Source organism: Sapajus apella, unplaced genomic scaffold (assembly GCF_009761245.1).
Source record: "Sapajus apella isolate SASKATOON/1434 unplaced genomic scaffold, GSC_monkey_1.0 scaffold14, whole genome shotgun sequence".
In the NCBI taxonomy this organism is placed as follows: domain Eukaryota; kingdom Metazoa; phylum Chordata; class Mammalia; order Primates; family Cebidae; genus Sapajus; species Sapajus apella.
The window spans coordinates 13428414-13444736 of record NW_022436954.1 but is presented as its reverse complement, the minus strand read 5'-3'; the positions used below and the strand labels follow the sequence as shown (position 1 = coordinate 13444736).

At 51.0% G+C, this 16323-nt stretch overlaps 1 protein-coding gene across 1 annotated transcript in view; it reads left to right on the top strand.

The window, feature by feature from the left end:
- Positions 1–13086, top strand: part of P2RX3 (purinergic receptor P2X 3) — a 34393-nt gene extending 21307 nt beyond the window's left edge. Inside the window, exons 9-12 of the mRNA XM_032283391.1 lie at positions 9029–9122; positions 9391–9456; positions 10353–10430; positions 10876–13086. Coding sequence (XP_032139282.1) covers positions 9029–9122; positions 9391–9456; positions 10353–10430; positions 10876–10989 — 352 coding nt within the window. The 3' untranslated portion in view covers positions 10990–13086. The remainder of the gene's footprint in view (positions 1–9028; positions 9123–9390; positions 9457–10352; positions 10431–10875) is intronic.
- Positions 13087–16323: the final 3237 nt, after the last annotated feature.

The following is a 16323-nucleotide window of genomic DNA, read 5'->3' as shown; positions in this document are numbered from 1 at the left end:
CTGGGGAATGTGGGCTGCAGAGGTCCACCTACAGGTCTCCCCAGACCAGAGACCGGCTCCCGGGGCGAGTGCAGAGTCTTTGGCCCACCACGTAACCATCCCTGCTTCCCTTCAAGTGTCTGGGTTCCAGTGGCCCTTCCAGCTGTGCCTGTCAGAGGAACCCCGACCCTGACAACTCCAGCCCCGCCTGTGCCTCTGGGGCTGCTTCCCGCTTCCCCAGATCAGCACTGGCAGCTGTTCGGGCTCTGTTCTTTCCTCCGATGCCTATGGCATCATCGCACTCACAGCCATGCTGTGCTTTCTGCACAGCTGAGGTGTTTTCACAGGCACCAGCTTAACAAGCTCCCTGCCCACTGAGGCTGCAATGAACTTTTTTTTTTCGAGACAGAGTCTCGCTCTGTCACCCAGGCTGGAGTGCAGTGGCGCTATCTCATCTCACTGCAATACTGCAACCTCCACCTCCTGGGTTCAAGTGATTCTCCTGCGTCAGCCTCCCGAGTAGCTGGGATTACAGGCACCCATCACCATGCCTGGCTAATTTTGTTTTTTTTGTTTCACCATATTGGCCAGGCTGGTCTCAAACTCCTGACTTTAGGTAATCTGCCTGCCTCAGTCTCCTAAAGTGCTGGGATTACAGGCATGACCCACCACGCCCAGCCTGCAATGAACTTCTTTTGGCTCCTCTCTCAGGGAAGCAGTAAGGGTAGGCAAGGGCTTTGGAGTCAAGCAGCCAGGTTTCAGATCCCAGCTGTGCCCCTTGCCAGGCAGAGCAGCCTACGGAGCATGTCTGTGCTTTTCCCCAGCCTGTAAAATCAGGAATGTTGCCTGATGACCAATAAACTATATGAATAGGAAGCTGTGTGCTAGGGACTGTGCTCAGCCTTCGCATTCCATAGCTCATTTAATCCTCTAGGCAACCCTACAGCTACTGCTCTTATCTCCATTTTACAGATGGAAAAACAGACTCAGACAGGTAATTCGCCCAAGGTCATATAAACCAGGTGGCACAGCCAGGATTCAGGCCCAGGACCATCTCAGCTGCCAGCTGCCTAGTTCAGCTGTTGTGAAGCCTACGTGAAACAACAGGTGTGGAAGCCTCTAGCCTAGTGCTTGGCAGGAGTAACTGTCCCACATACCTTTTCCCACTCTTTCCCGAATTGCCCTCTAGAGAGGCTGGCTCCCACCCGTAGCACCAACTTTCCCACCTAGCTAGCTGCCGGATCTAACTGTGTCCTGCTGGGGAGAGAAACAGCCTGTTGTTACCACCTTATACTAGCTCCACCTGCAGAATCGGGAGCATTTGGAGAAACCAGGGACAGCAGGAGGGAGCCCCGAGGACAACCTAGCTAAACTCAATCTTTGAGATTTCAAGAATCTCCGAAATTGATTTATTCTTCTAGCAAGCATTTACTCAACCCCCTACTGTGGGCGTTAGGCCTTTGGGCAAACAGAAACAGTGAGACATGGCTCATAGTCCATAGTCCAAATTATTAGCTGTAGCCTGGTGTGGCAGATGCTGTAGTAGAGGCCTGAATCCCAATGGAGAGGGAAAAGGCGGCCCCGAGGGACGTCTCAGCTTCAGCTCACACCCCTGGTTTGTAGCGTTTGCTGGATTCCTGTGATGTAAATACTCCAGGATGGTCAATTTCAGGCTACCGGAGTGAAGTCACTAAATATGGAATTAGGAAGAGATGAACACAGTTGTCTGCCAGCTGGGGTGTGTAGACCCAGCTGCTGCCACTTCCATCCATCTCTACCACCAGCCCACCAACCCTCTTCCGGCTGCCTCAGAAACACCACATTCTTTCCCACGAGAGGGCCTGCAGTTCCCTCAGCCAGGAAAGTGGCCCCATCTCTGGCCTTCTTGCCTTTTAACTCTCCATTCTTCAAGCCCCAGCTTGAGAGTCACTTTCTTTCTTTTTTTTTTTTTTTTTTAATTTTAAGTTCTGAGATACATGTGCAGGACGTGCAGGTTTGTTACATAGGTAAACGTGTGCCATGGTGGTTTGCTGCACCTATCAACCCATCACCTAAGCCCTGCATGCATTAGCTATATCCTGATGCTCCCTCCCCCCACTCCGCAACAGGCCCCAGTGTGTGATGTTCCCATCTCTGTGTCCATGTGTTCTCATTGTTCAGCTCCCACTTATGAAAGGGAACATGCAGTGTTTGGTTTTCTGTTCCTGTGTTAGTTTGCTAAGGACGATGGCTTCCAGCTTCATCCATTTCCCTGCAAAGCACATGAACTCATTCCTTTTTATGGCTGCATAGTATTCCATGGTGTATATGTGCCACATTGTCTTTATCCAGTCTATCATTGATGGGCATTTGGGCTGATTCCATGTCTTTGCTATCGTGCATAGTGCTGCAATAAACATGCATGCATGTATCTTTATAATAGAATGATTTATATTTCATTGGGTATATAGCCAGTAATGGGATTGCTGGGTTAAATTATTTTTCTGGTTTCAGGGCCACCTTCACATGAAGCTTTACCTAACCCCCAGCGTAAGTCAGATGTCTAACCGTGCTCACAGAATGGTACTACTCTCCTTCCCAGCTCTTCCTTATGTCCAATTTTAGCTATGTATGGGCTTGTGTGGTTAATGAGTATCTCCTCATGACAGTAGAGCTTGGAAAGGTATCAGTAGTACCTGGAACAGTGTCTGGCACAGACTAGGTGTGCTCCAAATATTTGTTGAATACTAACAGAATGAGAGGCCATCTGAGCCAGGAGGTGAGAGGAACAGCATGGGCAAAAGCATGGATGTCTGTCTGTGGCATAGACACCTGCGTCTGTGGGGTGTGTTCAGGAAATGCAGGAAGGCAGGTAGTCTGGTGTGGCCAGAGCTTGAATGTGTGGCAGGGAGAGGAGCCTGCAGATGAGGCAGGTGAACAGGCCCAGGTCGGGAGGGGCCAAGGTGCCCAGTGATCCTGTCATTCTCACCAACCCCAATCCCAACCAAGAAAACAAAAGTGATCTGGTCGGAACCAGAGGACTTTTTTGGAAATCAAGGCTTGGGTGTGGTGTATGTAGCTGAGGCCCTCCCCTTTTCAGATAGGGGGCTGCAGGGTCCTTCTGTCTTTCTGACACTGCATGGACCTCCAGGCTTTCTGTTCTGCTCCCAGCCAGTGAGGTTTGGAGACCCACCCAGAAAATGCAAAAAGATGCCCCAGCTGGAGAATGAAATTAGTTAGGACCTAACAGAGATCAAGCAACAAAAGAACAGTGTAGAATACTGGCTAAGAATGTGGGTCCTGCAGCTGGACTGCCTGGGTTTGATTCCCGGCTCCATTCCCTGTTGGTTTTGTGACTTTAGACAAGTTGCTTCACCTCTCTACTCTTGATTCCTCAGCTGTGAAATGGGGATAGCAACAGTACTTACGTGCAGTGGTGTGGCTGTGAGCATTAAATGAGCTAATAAGCATAAAGCGTTTAGCACAGTGCCCGGTCACAGAGGAGCACTCAGTAGATGTTGGCTGTTATTATTACTAATGTCATGATCTACAGGAGCCCGGAGAATGTAATGGTTAAAGTAAATGTAGATATTGTTTCATTTTTATCTCGATGCTAGGCTAAGAAAGAAAGGGGATGTGTTTTAAGCGCTGGCTATATATGGACACTCTCTCAACTCATCCTCCTCACAGCTCTTTTTCCTCCCATTTTTCGGTTGAAATAAAAAGCTCAGAGAGGTTGAGTGATCTTCCCAGGATCCAGAAGCTAATTCACGACCACCATAGCACCACACCCAGATCCCCTAGGGCACCCTTAGAGGGTTTACTCCTAGATATAGCATCGTGGGACTGTGCCCTCTGTCTAATTTTGAGCAACTCTCCAACTTCAGCTCTTTCTTCACCCCTTGGCAAATTAACTTCTCTCGTCTATGAAATCCTGGGAGTTTGTAACAGTCAGTTAGTATTGCTAGTTGCTATAACAAACAAACCCCTCATTTCAGTGGCTTAACACAAAGGTTGATTTCTTGCCCATGGCATGGTACACTGTGGGTCAGTGAGGGTGGGGAGCTCCATGCAGTCATTCAGGGATCTAGGCTCCTGCCATCTTGACTCAGTCTCTAGGGCCTCAGAGTCCTCTCCTGACTCCTGAGCAATTGGCCAACAGGTAAGGAAAGGGAAGACACAGAAGGTACACTGCTCCAAACCACCTCAGTCCAGAGGTAACAGACCTCACTACCATTCACATTTCATTGGCAAAAACTAGTCGTGGGGTCCCAGCTAAATGCAGGGGACTGGGAAATGTGGTCTAATCGTGTGCCGAGAGAGGAAATAACCAGACCCTGGTGACCAGTGAGCCGTCTCTGCCACAGGGGTGGGCAGATTCTGTGATCCCATCAGCCACAGAGGAGTGCAGAAGTTGGGACTCCTAGGTCACTCCCCTGTCTGCAGCCTGGGCCCACACTCCCTAAGCTCCATTCCTCCTCCTTCCACCCAGGAAGAGAATCAGTCCCTGCCAACCCCCCTCAGAGGGTGGGTGGTTGGTGAGATAATGATCTTACCATGCTTATTGCCTCTTGGAAGGCAGGTGCTGGAGAAAAACCAAGTCTGCTTTGATTTTTCTCCCTGTTCCCTTCGCATTCCTTCCCAGGATAAATTTAGCCAGCCCTCACTTTGAACGGCAGTGCCCAGGATACGACTTTTTGTTCTGCGAGTCGACGTCAGTGTCAGAGCTGTTTTCATGCTTGCAGCCTTCGGCCAGCAGTGAACATGTCAGGACCACAGACCCAGCCTCTGCCCTGCCCCAAACATCCGCGACCCACCCTTTCACGCCTGCCCACTACCCATGGGCATCAGGAGCCACGTTTCTGAGACAAGGGCCCTGAATTCTCTAGTGATGTGAGACAGAACACAGGCTTTAGAAGGGCTTTGAGATCTTGCAGAGAGGCTGTGTTATCTTTAACGGCCTCCGAGAGCTCAGGCAGGACGGCTCAAGGGGCATGAGCATGAATTCAGAGGCAACAGTATGGATTAGAATCCCAGCTCCAGCAAGTTAGCTTCTCACCCGTGTCCTCATCTGTACAATGGGTCAACAGCAGTGTAGCCTTCCTGAGATTAATGGAGATGCTTATATTAAGGAACTGCCTATATTGTTGGTGCTCTATAAAGATCAGCCATGGAGACAGCGATGGCTAGTTATACTTACCTTCAGGACAATCTAAAAGCCACAGTAAGGACTTCCTGGAGCCTTGTGCCCATTCCGGATACCTACTTCCTTAAAATATCCTGAGAGTCGTGCTTGGAGAATTACATTCTTAGGCCCCGTCATCTTTACAGAAATGACATCCTGTCTTGTGTCCATCCTATTCCCCTCCGTTTGCTGCACCTTGGATTCATTCTGTTTTGCCTTGGTTGTGAAGCCGTCTTCCTCCACCACCTGGACTTTAACTTAGCATCATTTTAAAGATGGTTCAGCCCCTCCCCTCTCTCCCTGACCTCCAAGCCCTCTTCCAGCTGAGTGCTTGCACTTTCAGCTGCCTTCCCAGGGTCATTCTCATTCTTACCCTGGGTCTTACTCCTTCTTGGGATCCTCTTGCCTTCCCTGCCTTCCCTGCCTCTCCCTTAGCTGCACAGCCCACAAGGAAACCCCGTCCCGGGTCAGGGTCCCCTGGAAACCTTTTACTCACTGAGTAAGTCTCAGCCTTACCCGAGCAACAGGTGCATCACTCAGGCACACCAGCTCTGCTCGTGCCCACGCACAGGCAGAAACAGAAAATGTGTCACCCATTCTCCTGTGCTCCCTTCTGACCCAGATAAAGCTCCCTAAGACTGAGCTTCCTCCTCCGTCAAGTGGGAGTGGTCAGGAAGGGGTCCTGAGGGGAAACAGTGGGTGGTCTCACAAACGGTGATGGAATAAAGACAGGATGCACAAAGGTGCATTTGAGGTAAATGGAAGGGGACTAACCAGGCCAGTGAAGGGCCTCTGTGCTAGCCGTGAGGGCAAGGTGCTACCACCTAGGCTGGTGGGAGTGAGGGGGGGAGCAATCCCCAGAACCTGGAAAAAGGCCGAGGCTGCCCAGCCACCTCAACGCCCTGGCCTTTCCTTCCCCACCCTCTGATCTGTCTGTGCCTTCCATTGGCTGAACCCACCTGGAAACAGAGGCCAAAGCAGTCTTTGCAGGCCAGGCTCTCAGGGCCCAGAGCTGGGTGCAGAAGGAACAGAGAATGGGTGTGGAGGAGCAGACGGAATCTCTAACACGAGAATCTCAGTGGTGTCCGTGTTTACACTGTCTCATCAGCAGACCTTCTAGTGGACCCTGAGCTCACCTGTGCTTATGGACATGGAAACAGACATGCTGAAGGCAAGGAGCATCAGAGGCCGCACTAACCGGTGGCAGAGCCAGGATTTAGACCCACTTCTGCCTAATTCCAGAGTGTCCCACTGCCAGATGGCAGCCAGGGCAGATAGTGGCAGATGTGTTGTGATTTAAGGTGACCCTTCCCCATCACAGGCCATCTTCCTCTCGTGCCTGTAATCCCTCCATTATTGATTCACAGGGCTGAGCATTTCCTTCTCTCTGCTGTACAGGTTCAAATGCAAATATCCCATGTCAATTATTAAACACTTTCAGGAAATATGTTTCTCAATGCCCTGGTGGTAGAGGCCTAGGACTCTGTGGGGACTGGAAACCCTGAGAGGGCACAGTGTCAACCCCAAATGGTAAAGGAGCTTTCTGGGCACTTTTGCTCCAGTGATTTCACTGAATCCCCACAGCTTTCCAAGGATACTGACATCAGGAACACATTTTACAACTGTGGGTCAGTAGCCCAAAGAGATGACACTTTGCTCACGTAAGCATTTGGCCCGTGATGGGCAGAGCCACACAGCAGAAAGTGCACTGGCTTTAGAAGCCAAAAGATTGATGCGATTTGAATCCCGAATCCAGCACTTCACTAACTACGAAACCCCAGGCAAATCTCCTCCCCTCCACAGGCATCTGCAAAATGGGGGTCTGAGCACTCACCTCTCTGTGTTGAACACTAACCTCTGTGTGTAGTGAGAATGAAATGGGATCATCCTCCTAAGTCCCCAGCAGCCAAGGCAGAGAAGGTGTAGGGGTCAAAGTCTCTGACTTGGGCAAATCTAGTGCTGGGCTTACCAGCTGGGTAATGCCAGACAAGTCACCTCACCCCCTCGGAGCCTTATTTGAAAAACGGAGCTATCACATGCCTGTCACGCGCGTTTTTCATTGCTTCTAACAAAATACCTGAATCTGGGCAATTTACAAAGCAAAGGAATTTATTTCTTCATGTATAGAGGCTGACAAGCCCAAGGTTTTGAAGCCAGCTGCATCTGCTGAGAGTCTTTCTACCTGTGGGGACTGCAGTCTCGGGCTCTGGGTGTCACGTGGAGAAGGAGCTGAGTGTGCTGATGTGCTAGCTCAGGTCTCTCTTCCTCTTATTACAAAGCCACCAGTCTCCCTCCCATGATAGCCCATTAATCCGTTAATCTATGAATGGATTAATCCATCCACGAGGGCAGAGCCCTCAGGGTCCAATCACCTCTTAAAGGCCCTACCTGTCAATACTGCCACTCTGGGGATTAAGTTTCAACCTGAGTTTTGGATGAGGACGTTCAAACCATAGCACTATCCCATAGGTTTGTTGCAAGGGTGAAATGAGATGAGGAGTCTGAAAGCACCTTTTAAAACAGCTCTGTGAATGTAAACACATTTCTTCAGCAATACCAACAGCCAACATCGGCCAGTGTTTCCTGGGTTCTTACTGGGTTCCAGGTACTCTCTACATCCCTGACGTATATGGTTTCACTTAATTCTCATGGCAGCGTTATGAAGCAGGACATGTGTGTGTGTGTGTGTGTTTGTGTGTGTGTGTGTGTGTGTGTGTGTGTGTGTGTGTTTGTGTGTGTGTGTGTATGTGTGTTTTGAGACCGAGTTTCACTCTTGTTGCCCAGGCTGGAGTGCAATGGCGTGATCTCCGCTCACCGTAACCTCTGTCTCCCAGGTTCAAATGATTTCCTGCCTCAGCCTCCCCAGTGGCTGGGCTTATAGGCATGTGCCGCCACACCTGGCTAATTTCATATTTTTAGTCAAGATGAGGTTTCTCCATGTTGGTCAGGCTGGTCTCGAACTTCCCACTTCAGGTGATCCTCCTGTTTTGGCCTCTCAAAGGGCTGGGATTACAGGTGTGAGCCACTGCACCTGGCCAGGACTTTTGTATATTATTCCCACCTGCAAATGAGGAAATTGTGTCTCAGAGATGTTAAGTAACTGACCTAAGGCTGCACAGTCAGTAAGCGGCAGAGCCAGACTTTGAGCCCAGATAAGCAGCGAAGCCTGTGGAGCAGTGAGCTCCCGCAGTGAGCCGGGAAAGGGAAGACTCAGACAAATGGAACTGAAGAAGCGTGGAGTCTAGCAGTGGCTCAAACTGTCAAACACATCAGAATCAGTGACGGAAATTATTTAAAAGGCAAGTTCTGGCCAGGTGAGGTGGCTCACACCTGTAATCCCAGCACTTTAGGAGGTTGAGGTGGGCAGATTACTTGAGGTCAGGAATTCGAGACCAGCCTCGCCAACATGGTGAAATCCCATCTCTACTAAAAATACAAAAATTAGCCAGGGTTGCTGGCGGGGCACCTGTCATCCCAGCTACTCAGAAGGCTGAGGCACAAGAATCACCTGAACCTGGGAGGCGGAAGTTGCAGTGAGCCAAGATCACGCCACTGCACTCCAGCCTGGGTGACAGAGTAAGACTCTGTCTCAAAAATATAAAAATAAAAATAAATAAAAGGCTAGTTCTTGGGCTGCACCCACAGAGATGCAGATTCTGTGGGTCCAGGGTGGAGCTCAGGAATCTGCTTTTATAACAAGCCCCGAAGATGATGCTTGTGTGAGGGGTCAGCTAACCACACAGGGAGCAGCATGGTAGGTGTCTCCGCAAACTGTCGGTAAGGGCTGCTCAGTGAGCGAGGACACAGGGCTCTGGAGGACCCAGGAGGTTCAGGCAGGAGACACAGGAGCTCACAGCGGGACCCACCTCTGCCTCTGACCTCCAGGTTTGCCAAGTACTACAAAATGGAGAACGGCAGTGAGTACCGCACCCTCCTGAAGGCTTTCGGCATCCGCTTCGACGTGCTGGTATACGGGAATGTGAGTCCATGGGCCGGGAAGATGGGGTGGACAGGGGAGGCAGCCCAGACCACCTCTTGGATTCTGAAGAGACTCCTCTGGGGGGCAGGGGTCTGCTGCTGGCCAGGTTGGACACCCTCAGCGGATCACTCTCCCATCTCTTCACCTGTGCCATAAAGGGGAGGGACCTGCTAATCCACCAAGAGCCCTTCTGGCCCCAAGTGCAGCCTCAGGCCTCACCCCATCCCATGGGCCCTCTGCCCACTCGCCTTGGTCTTTGTGTACACAGGCCGGCAAGTTCAACATCATCCCCACCATCATCAGCTCCGTGGCAGCCTTCACTTCCGTGGGAGTGGTGAGTTCAGCCCCTCCAGGCTCCGACGGGCCAGTCAGAGTGGGGCCCAGATTGGCACCAGCAGGCAGAGAAGTGACAGGGACAGCTCTGCCTCTGCCTGGAATATAAAGCCCCCCTCCCCCATTTGCCAGGTGCTTCTGTCTCCTTGGCCACCACCCTGCTGCGTCGGCCCTGGCTGGAACATCTCCAGTCGTGGAGCGCTCATTACCTCCGGAAGCAGCCTTCCCATTTTCAGGAGGTTCCACCTGTTACAGAGTTTCTGTTTTTCACAGTGTAGCTGGGGGAGGAGGCCCTGGGTTTCTGCAGACCTGAGATGCCTGAATGAGGAACAGAGCCCACGTGGCAGGGCGGGCACACAGCCTGCCTTCAGGGACTTTCCCCTTCCACCCCACGCAGTCCTCTCTCTGTGCAGCTGTGGTCTGCATTACCCCTAGGAGCTGGAAAGGCAGCCCTGAAACATCCTGCAAAATCCCTGGGCACTTTTCTAAGAGGGAATATCAGTCAGGTGGAGGACTGGTCCCCACCCTGGCCTGCAGTCTGCTAAGGTGCTAGCTTGGATCTCTCTTCCTCTTTTTATAAAGCCACCACTTCCCCTCCCATGATACCCCATTAATCCATTAATCCATGAATCCATAAACAGATTAGTTCATCCATGAGGGCAGAGCTCACAGGGCCCAGTCGCCTCTTAAAGGCCCCATCTGTCAATACTGCCACATTGGGCATTAAGTTTCAACATGAGTTTGGATGAGGACGTTCAAAACCTGTAGGTTTGTTGCAAGGGTGAAATGCTGTGCTCACTGTTTAGGCAGCTGGGAGGGGGGTGGGGGAGGGCTGCCCGAGCCCACGACTTCCTTCCTCCCTGCTCCCACCCATCCCACCTGCCTCTCCTCCTCCAGGGGACTGTTCTTTGTGACATCATCCTGCTCAACTTCCTCAAGGGGGCCGACCAGTACAAAGCCAAGAAATTTGAGGAGGTGAGTTGGGGGCAGGGGGCCCTTGGATGAAAGGGAGATGGGGCAGGACAGGCAGGGGCAGGGACCCTCACTGACTTCCCTTCTGGGGCCTCCTGAAGTGGAGTTCACTGGGCCTGAATGAATATTTGGGGTGCAGACAAGGGGAGGCTTGGCCAAGAGTGGGTTCTGCAGAGAATTTTGGAGGTTCTGTGGGTCATCTCTGTCAAGGTCCCGACCCCGTCACCTCCCCTCTCCATTTTCTGGGGGCAGAACTATGGGATGCATGGGATGAATTGGGTTTCCATTTGCCCTCAGGGTACATGGGAGGAGCTTTGGAATCACACAGACATCCTGGCTCCCCTATGACCAGATCATGGGCGCCCACTGCTGAGTCTATCAAATGGGGTCACATAAGAGGATGTTACCCATAGTCAGAACTGGACAGCACCAGCTCTTCTGCCTGCAGGTGAATGAGACAACGCTGAAAATCGCCACTTTGACCAACCCAGTGTACCCCAGCGACCAGACCACAGCCGAGAAGCAGTCCACCGATTCGGGGGCCTTCTCTATAGGCCACTAGGGCCTCTTTCCAGGTCCCCACCCTCACCCCTGGGCTCCAGGCCTTCCAGCAGGGGACCCTGCCTGAGCACGGGGCCATGGGAGGGAAGAGCAGCTCTCATTTCTGCTGCTCAATCCATGAGCACAGCTGGGACCAGGTGTCCAGCCCTCCCACTGCTCCAGCAGACAGGCAGTGCCCCTGCTGAGACCCCACTGTCACCCTCCCTCCTTGCTTGGCCACATCTGCTTCCTAGAACCCCTGGGGCAGTAGCACCTGAGCAGTCCCTTTCCCAAAGAGTAGAGATGATAATGTAGGACAGATGGCCACAAGGGCCTACCAAGTGCCAGGCACTTTCACACACATTATCTCATTTAATCCTTAGAATAATCCTATGAGGTAGATATTAGTTTCCCTTGTTTTGAAGATAAACCGAGGCTCAGAGAGACTGAGTCATTTGCCCCAGGCTAGATAGCCAGGAAGTGAGAGAGCTTGGATTTGAACCTCCATCTGACTAACTCCATTGCCCACACCCCATGAGAGAAGAAAGAATTCTTGGGGGCCGTCAGCCCTGCTGCTTCAGCCGCCTCCGCCCTGACCGTGATCCGGTTCATAAAGAGTAAGCCCCAGGCCTTTCCCAGCAACTAAGGCTGCATTTTAGGGAGACTGGTTAGACAATGTTGTGTGGCCCGATGGGTGGGTCCCAAATTTAGAAGGAAACTGAAGGTATGGCTGTCGGTGAATTTTTCCTTATCACACCCCACAGCTCTCCCCTAGCCAGGGAAGGGGCCGTTCTTGTTCTTCTCTGGGAACCCACACCCACACACAACTGGGCCCCTCACTCTGGGGATCTGATTCCTGGACCTGGGAATTCGGCAGTCCTCATTTACAACATCGGCGAAAAGGCTCCAGTGAGGTCTGGTGCCTTGTGAGCTGGTCAGCTGGGTCAGCCAGGCCTGTCCCCACAGGGTCTTAACAAGGTATCCCATCTTTTAAGGTTAGAAGCTAAAGGGGCCTTAGAAACCATCTTATCTAACTGTCTTACTTACAGATGAGCAGACTGAGGCCAGAAAGGAAAATGACTAGTTCAGTGCCGCGGTCAGTGGTGAAAAGAGAACACACATGTCCTGCCCTTTAGGGAAGGAGGCCAGAGCAGGAAGCTGGGTGCATTGACCTGGGCATCCTCTGTCTCTGTTCTGGCCTCTCTTACAGTGACAGGCCCAGAAGTTGCACCAGGACAGGGCTCAGGGGCAGACCCAGGTTTTGTGAAGCCTAAGCATATACAATTTGGGGGCATCTCTTTAGAAGGAATACAAAATGAGGTATCAGAAGGGGTTCATGCAAGTGAATGAGCCTGAAGAATGTTTCAGTAGCTTCACGGTAAATCTGCATCTGGTAGAGTTGGGGTGGGCATGATCATGAGGTCTCAGCAGCACCAGCTCAACTGTAGATGGAGGGCGGCCCTCAACACAAGGTGCAGGAAGTCGGAGAGGGCAGCTTCAGGAGCAGTTCAGGAGGCTCGAACAGTGGGTACTTGCAAAGGCCTTGCCCCAATGACCCTCCGCCCCAGGGGGAGAAGGGGTCAGACCCTCCCCACATAAGGCTCATCACTCCTTCCCTCACTCTGCCCTAACCCACAGCCCTATGCCCAGGATGGTGCGCAAGGGGTCAGCTAACCATACAGGGAGGAGCGTGGCTGGTGTCTCAGCAAACCGTTGGGGCAGGACCTTCCTAGGGTCAGCCTTGGGAATTGGGCAATGCCCAGAGATCTGACCAGACTCTGTTTCCCCAGCAGAGACATCAGTGAAGGCAGCACCACATTCTCCACCTGGGACTCCCCCAGGAATCCCTGGGGAATCCAGCTTTTGGGAGGCTGGGGTCACAGGGATGCTCTCTAATGGGGAGATGAAGGAGGCATCGGTGTCCTGAAGGGACTCTCCCCCAAACCCTCCTTTCACCCAGATGAAAGTGGTCCTTCTGCAGGTGCCTCAGGCCCCTCTAGAGCCAGCCAGCAAGTACGTGTGAGCCTGAGGTTTTCCTCCCCATATCTGAACTAAGTTACCATTTCTGTGTGCTAGATGTAGGGTTAAAATCAGTAGTGATAAAAACAGCTACCTTGTCTTTTGTATTGTGGTTTACTAAGTACAATCACTAACACAATCACATGGACCCTCACACCCACCCCGGTGAGTCTGCTATGGTTTGTTATTAATCCTATTTGATAGAAAAAGAAATATACAGTACATAGAAAGGAGATTTGGAAGCCATGCTCATTCCTAACGCTACATTTCCACTGACAGTTCCACACATCTTTCCCTTCTGTGTTCCTTCTCACAAAACCTTGTTCTCAGCAAGCTGCCAATCATCCTTCCAGGGGTATTAATAGATAACATTCTGGGGAATTTCTTCTCTCGAGAGTACTTCCCTTTTAATCAAGGGTTATTCGACACTGGAAGGCCTTAATCAACCAAAGAAATGAATATGTAAGGGTCGACGTTGAAGCCTAATGTAGATAGTGCTGGAGATTTGAGGAGCATCTTATCTACCCCTGTCTGCCTCAAGTAAGCTTCAGTCTGGAGGGGTCTTAGCCCCTCTTCTTTCCCCTCCCAGACTCTGCCCTGGTTTTGACTGGCAGGATGTTGGGCTACTGGATTTGGCTGAAGTCCATTCTCCATCAGGGAGGTAAGTAGAGGCTGATACAAGGGGCTTGGCATCCAGTTGAAATACGAGTCCCAGGACCACTTGCACAGAACGTCCTTGATGGCCTGTCCTTCCCACCCCTCCAGACAACACTGTTCTTCTAGAAGCATAGCATCAAGAATGGATTTATTCTAAAGCATGACTCTCCAATGGGGAAAAAAAAGAATGGGCTTATTCATATATATATATAAAATCTCAGTGTCATTGATCACTAGAGAAATGCAAGTCAAAACTATAATGAGATACCATCTCACCAGTCAGAATGGCTATTACTAAAAAGTCAAAAAATAACAGATGCTGGTGAGGTTGTCGAGAAAGGGAACACAAGCTCCATTGGTGGGAGTGTAAATTAGTTCAACCATTGTGGAAGGCAGTATGGCGATTCCTCAAAGAGCTGAACATAAACCATTCTACCATGAAGACACAGGCACGAATGTTTATTGCAGCATTATTCACCATAGCAAAGACATGGAATCAGCCTAAATGCCCATCAGTGACAAATTGGAGAAAGAAAGTGTAGTACATATACACAATGGAATACTATGCAGCCATAAAAAAGAACAAGATCATGTCTTCTGTGGGAACATGGGTGGAGCTAGACACCATTATCCTTAGCAAACTAAAGCAGGAACAGAAAACCAAATACCTCATGTTTTCACTTATAAGTGGGAGCTAAATGATGAGAACTCATGAACACAAAGAAAGAAACAACAGACATGGATCTCCTTGAGGGTGGAGGGTAGGAGGAGGGAGAGAAGCAGAAAAATATTGGGTAGTAGGCTTAGTACCTGGGTGATGAAATAATCTGAACAACAAACCCCCATGACATGAGTTCACCTACATAACAAACTTGCACATGTACCCATGAACCTAAAAGTTTAAAAAAAAAAAAGGGCTTATTGTAGTGTGTAGTGTGCAGATCTGCGTGGGGCCCTACTCCCAGTTAGCTCTCCTTCCATGCCCTTGGGGAGAAGGACCACCTGACTTGCTGTGATTAGGAGCTGTCTGACCCAATTTCCATCCAAGGCAGTTGGACAGACCCCTGTACTGAGGACAGGACTTTTCCTGTAGAGACAGTCCCTGGGGCCCAGCATTGGTAAAGTCCCTGGCAATGCCAGTGCCCATTCTCCTGTTGCCATAGGCCTGTCCATGTTTAAGGGCCTCATCTCTACTGTTTCTCCATCACCCACTTTCCCCAGGGCTTTCTGATCCTGTCCCCTCAACTTTAGCACCCTTAGAAACACAGAACATCTGGGAAAACTTCTTTTCGCACCTGAAACCACATTCCATCAGATGCTGGTACAGATATACACATACACACAAACATAGTCCTGTATGCAGGTACACTCAGACACACAGTGAGACATAGACCCACCCACATGCATACTGGTCAAAGCCACAGAGGAAGACATATATGCATACACAGAGATTCAGGAACATAAGGCTGCAAAGCTCTGCAGACATATGCATTCACAGGTGTACACAGACAGAAAGGCATATCCATAAATACACAGAGATATATAAACATGCACATTCAACACGCAAATTCATACTGAGTCACAAATTTATGTACATTTACATATATAAATTCACACATAAACAGGTATACACAAACACTGACTCGTACATATGCACATATGTACATGTGCACACACAGAAATACTTGTGTATTCTCCTTGGGCCCCATGTAGAAATACACTCCCAAGAAGTGTCTCTCTCCCCGTCACCCCCTCACAATCCAGGGCTCTCTGCCCCTTGATAAGCTTCCTGCTTCATCAACTCTGCTCCCTTCCTGCAGCCCAGTACTTGTCTGTGACAAAGTTAAGAGCAACAACGATAATCTCTCTCAATGTCCCCAGGGTCTGAGAAAGTGAGAGACGGAGAGACGCAGAGGCCTGGGGCTGCAGAACCGGGACTGGGAACTATCAGACACCCTGGCTTTGTGCCCAGGGCCCTGCTGGGAAAAGCTGCTCCTTCCTAAAGATGTGGCCCCTCTACAGAGGTAGGCCAGGAGGAAGGAAGGGGAGGACCACCACCCTCCTGGGAATGGATGGGGAACGTGCCTCACAAGAGGCTGGGGACTCACAGAGGTGGCTGGGAATGGAAATGGGGGCCATTATCAGAAGCCAGAAAGGCACAGGGCAGAGGAACAGGCTGCCCCAAGACAAGACTGCCTTCTCCCCCATCTCCTTGGGGTGTCCCCTCGGTGAGACCTCCATGTTCCATGCCAACTCTTGAATCAGCCCCATCACGTTTATTTTTGGAAAACCCCCCACCCTGCACCCCATACTGAATCCAAACAAAGCAAGAGGACCAGCAAAGCACCCCACATCAACTGAGCTCCCACCCCCTCCCCCACAATTCTTACCCCTACTCCCACCTCCTCACCTCCACCACTCCCACCCCTATTCATATCCCCCTCATCACCTCCGCCACCCCTACTCCCACCACCCGCACCCCCACCCCTACCCCATGCTGGGGGAGGCCTTCAAGACTGCGTCCCTGGTCCTCGATCCGCTGTCCAGCGCCGCCACCAGCCCCCACCAGCTGCCCTGCTCACCCATTGCTCACTTTCCCAAAAAGAGTGCATGCTTCCAGGATTTTCCCGAACTGGGGTAGTCCCCCAAAGTGACAAATAAAGAAGCGAGAGTCAGGAAA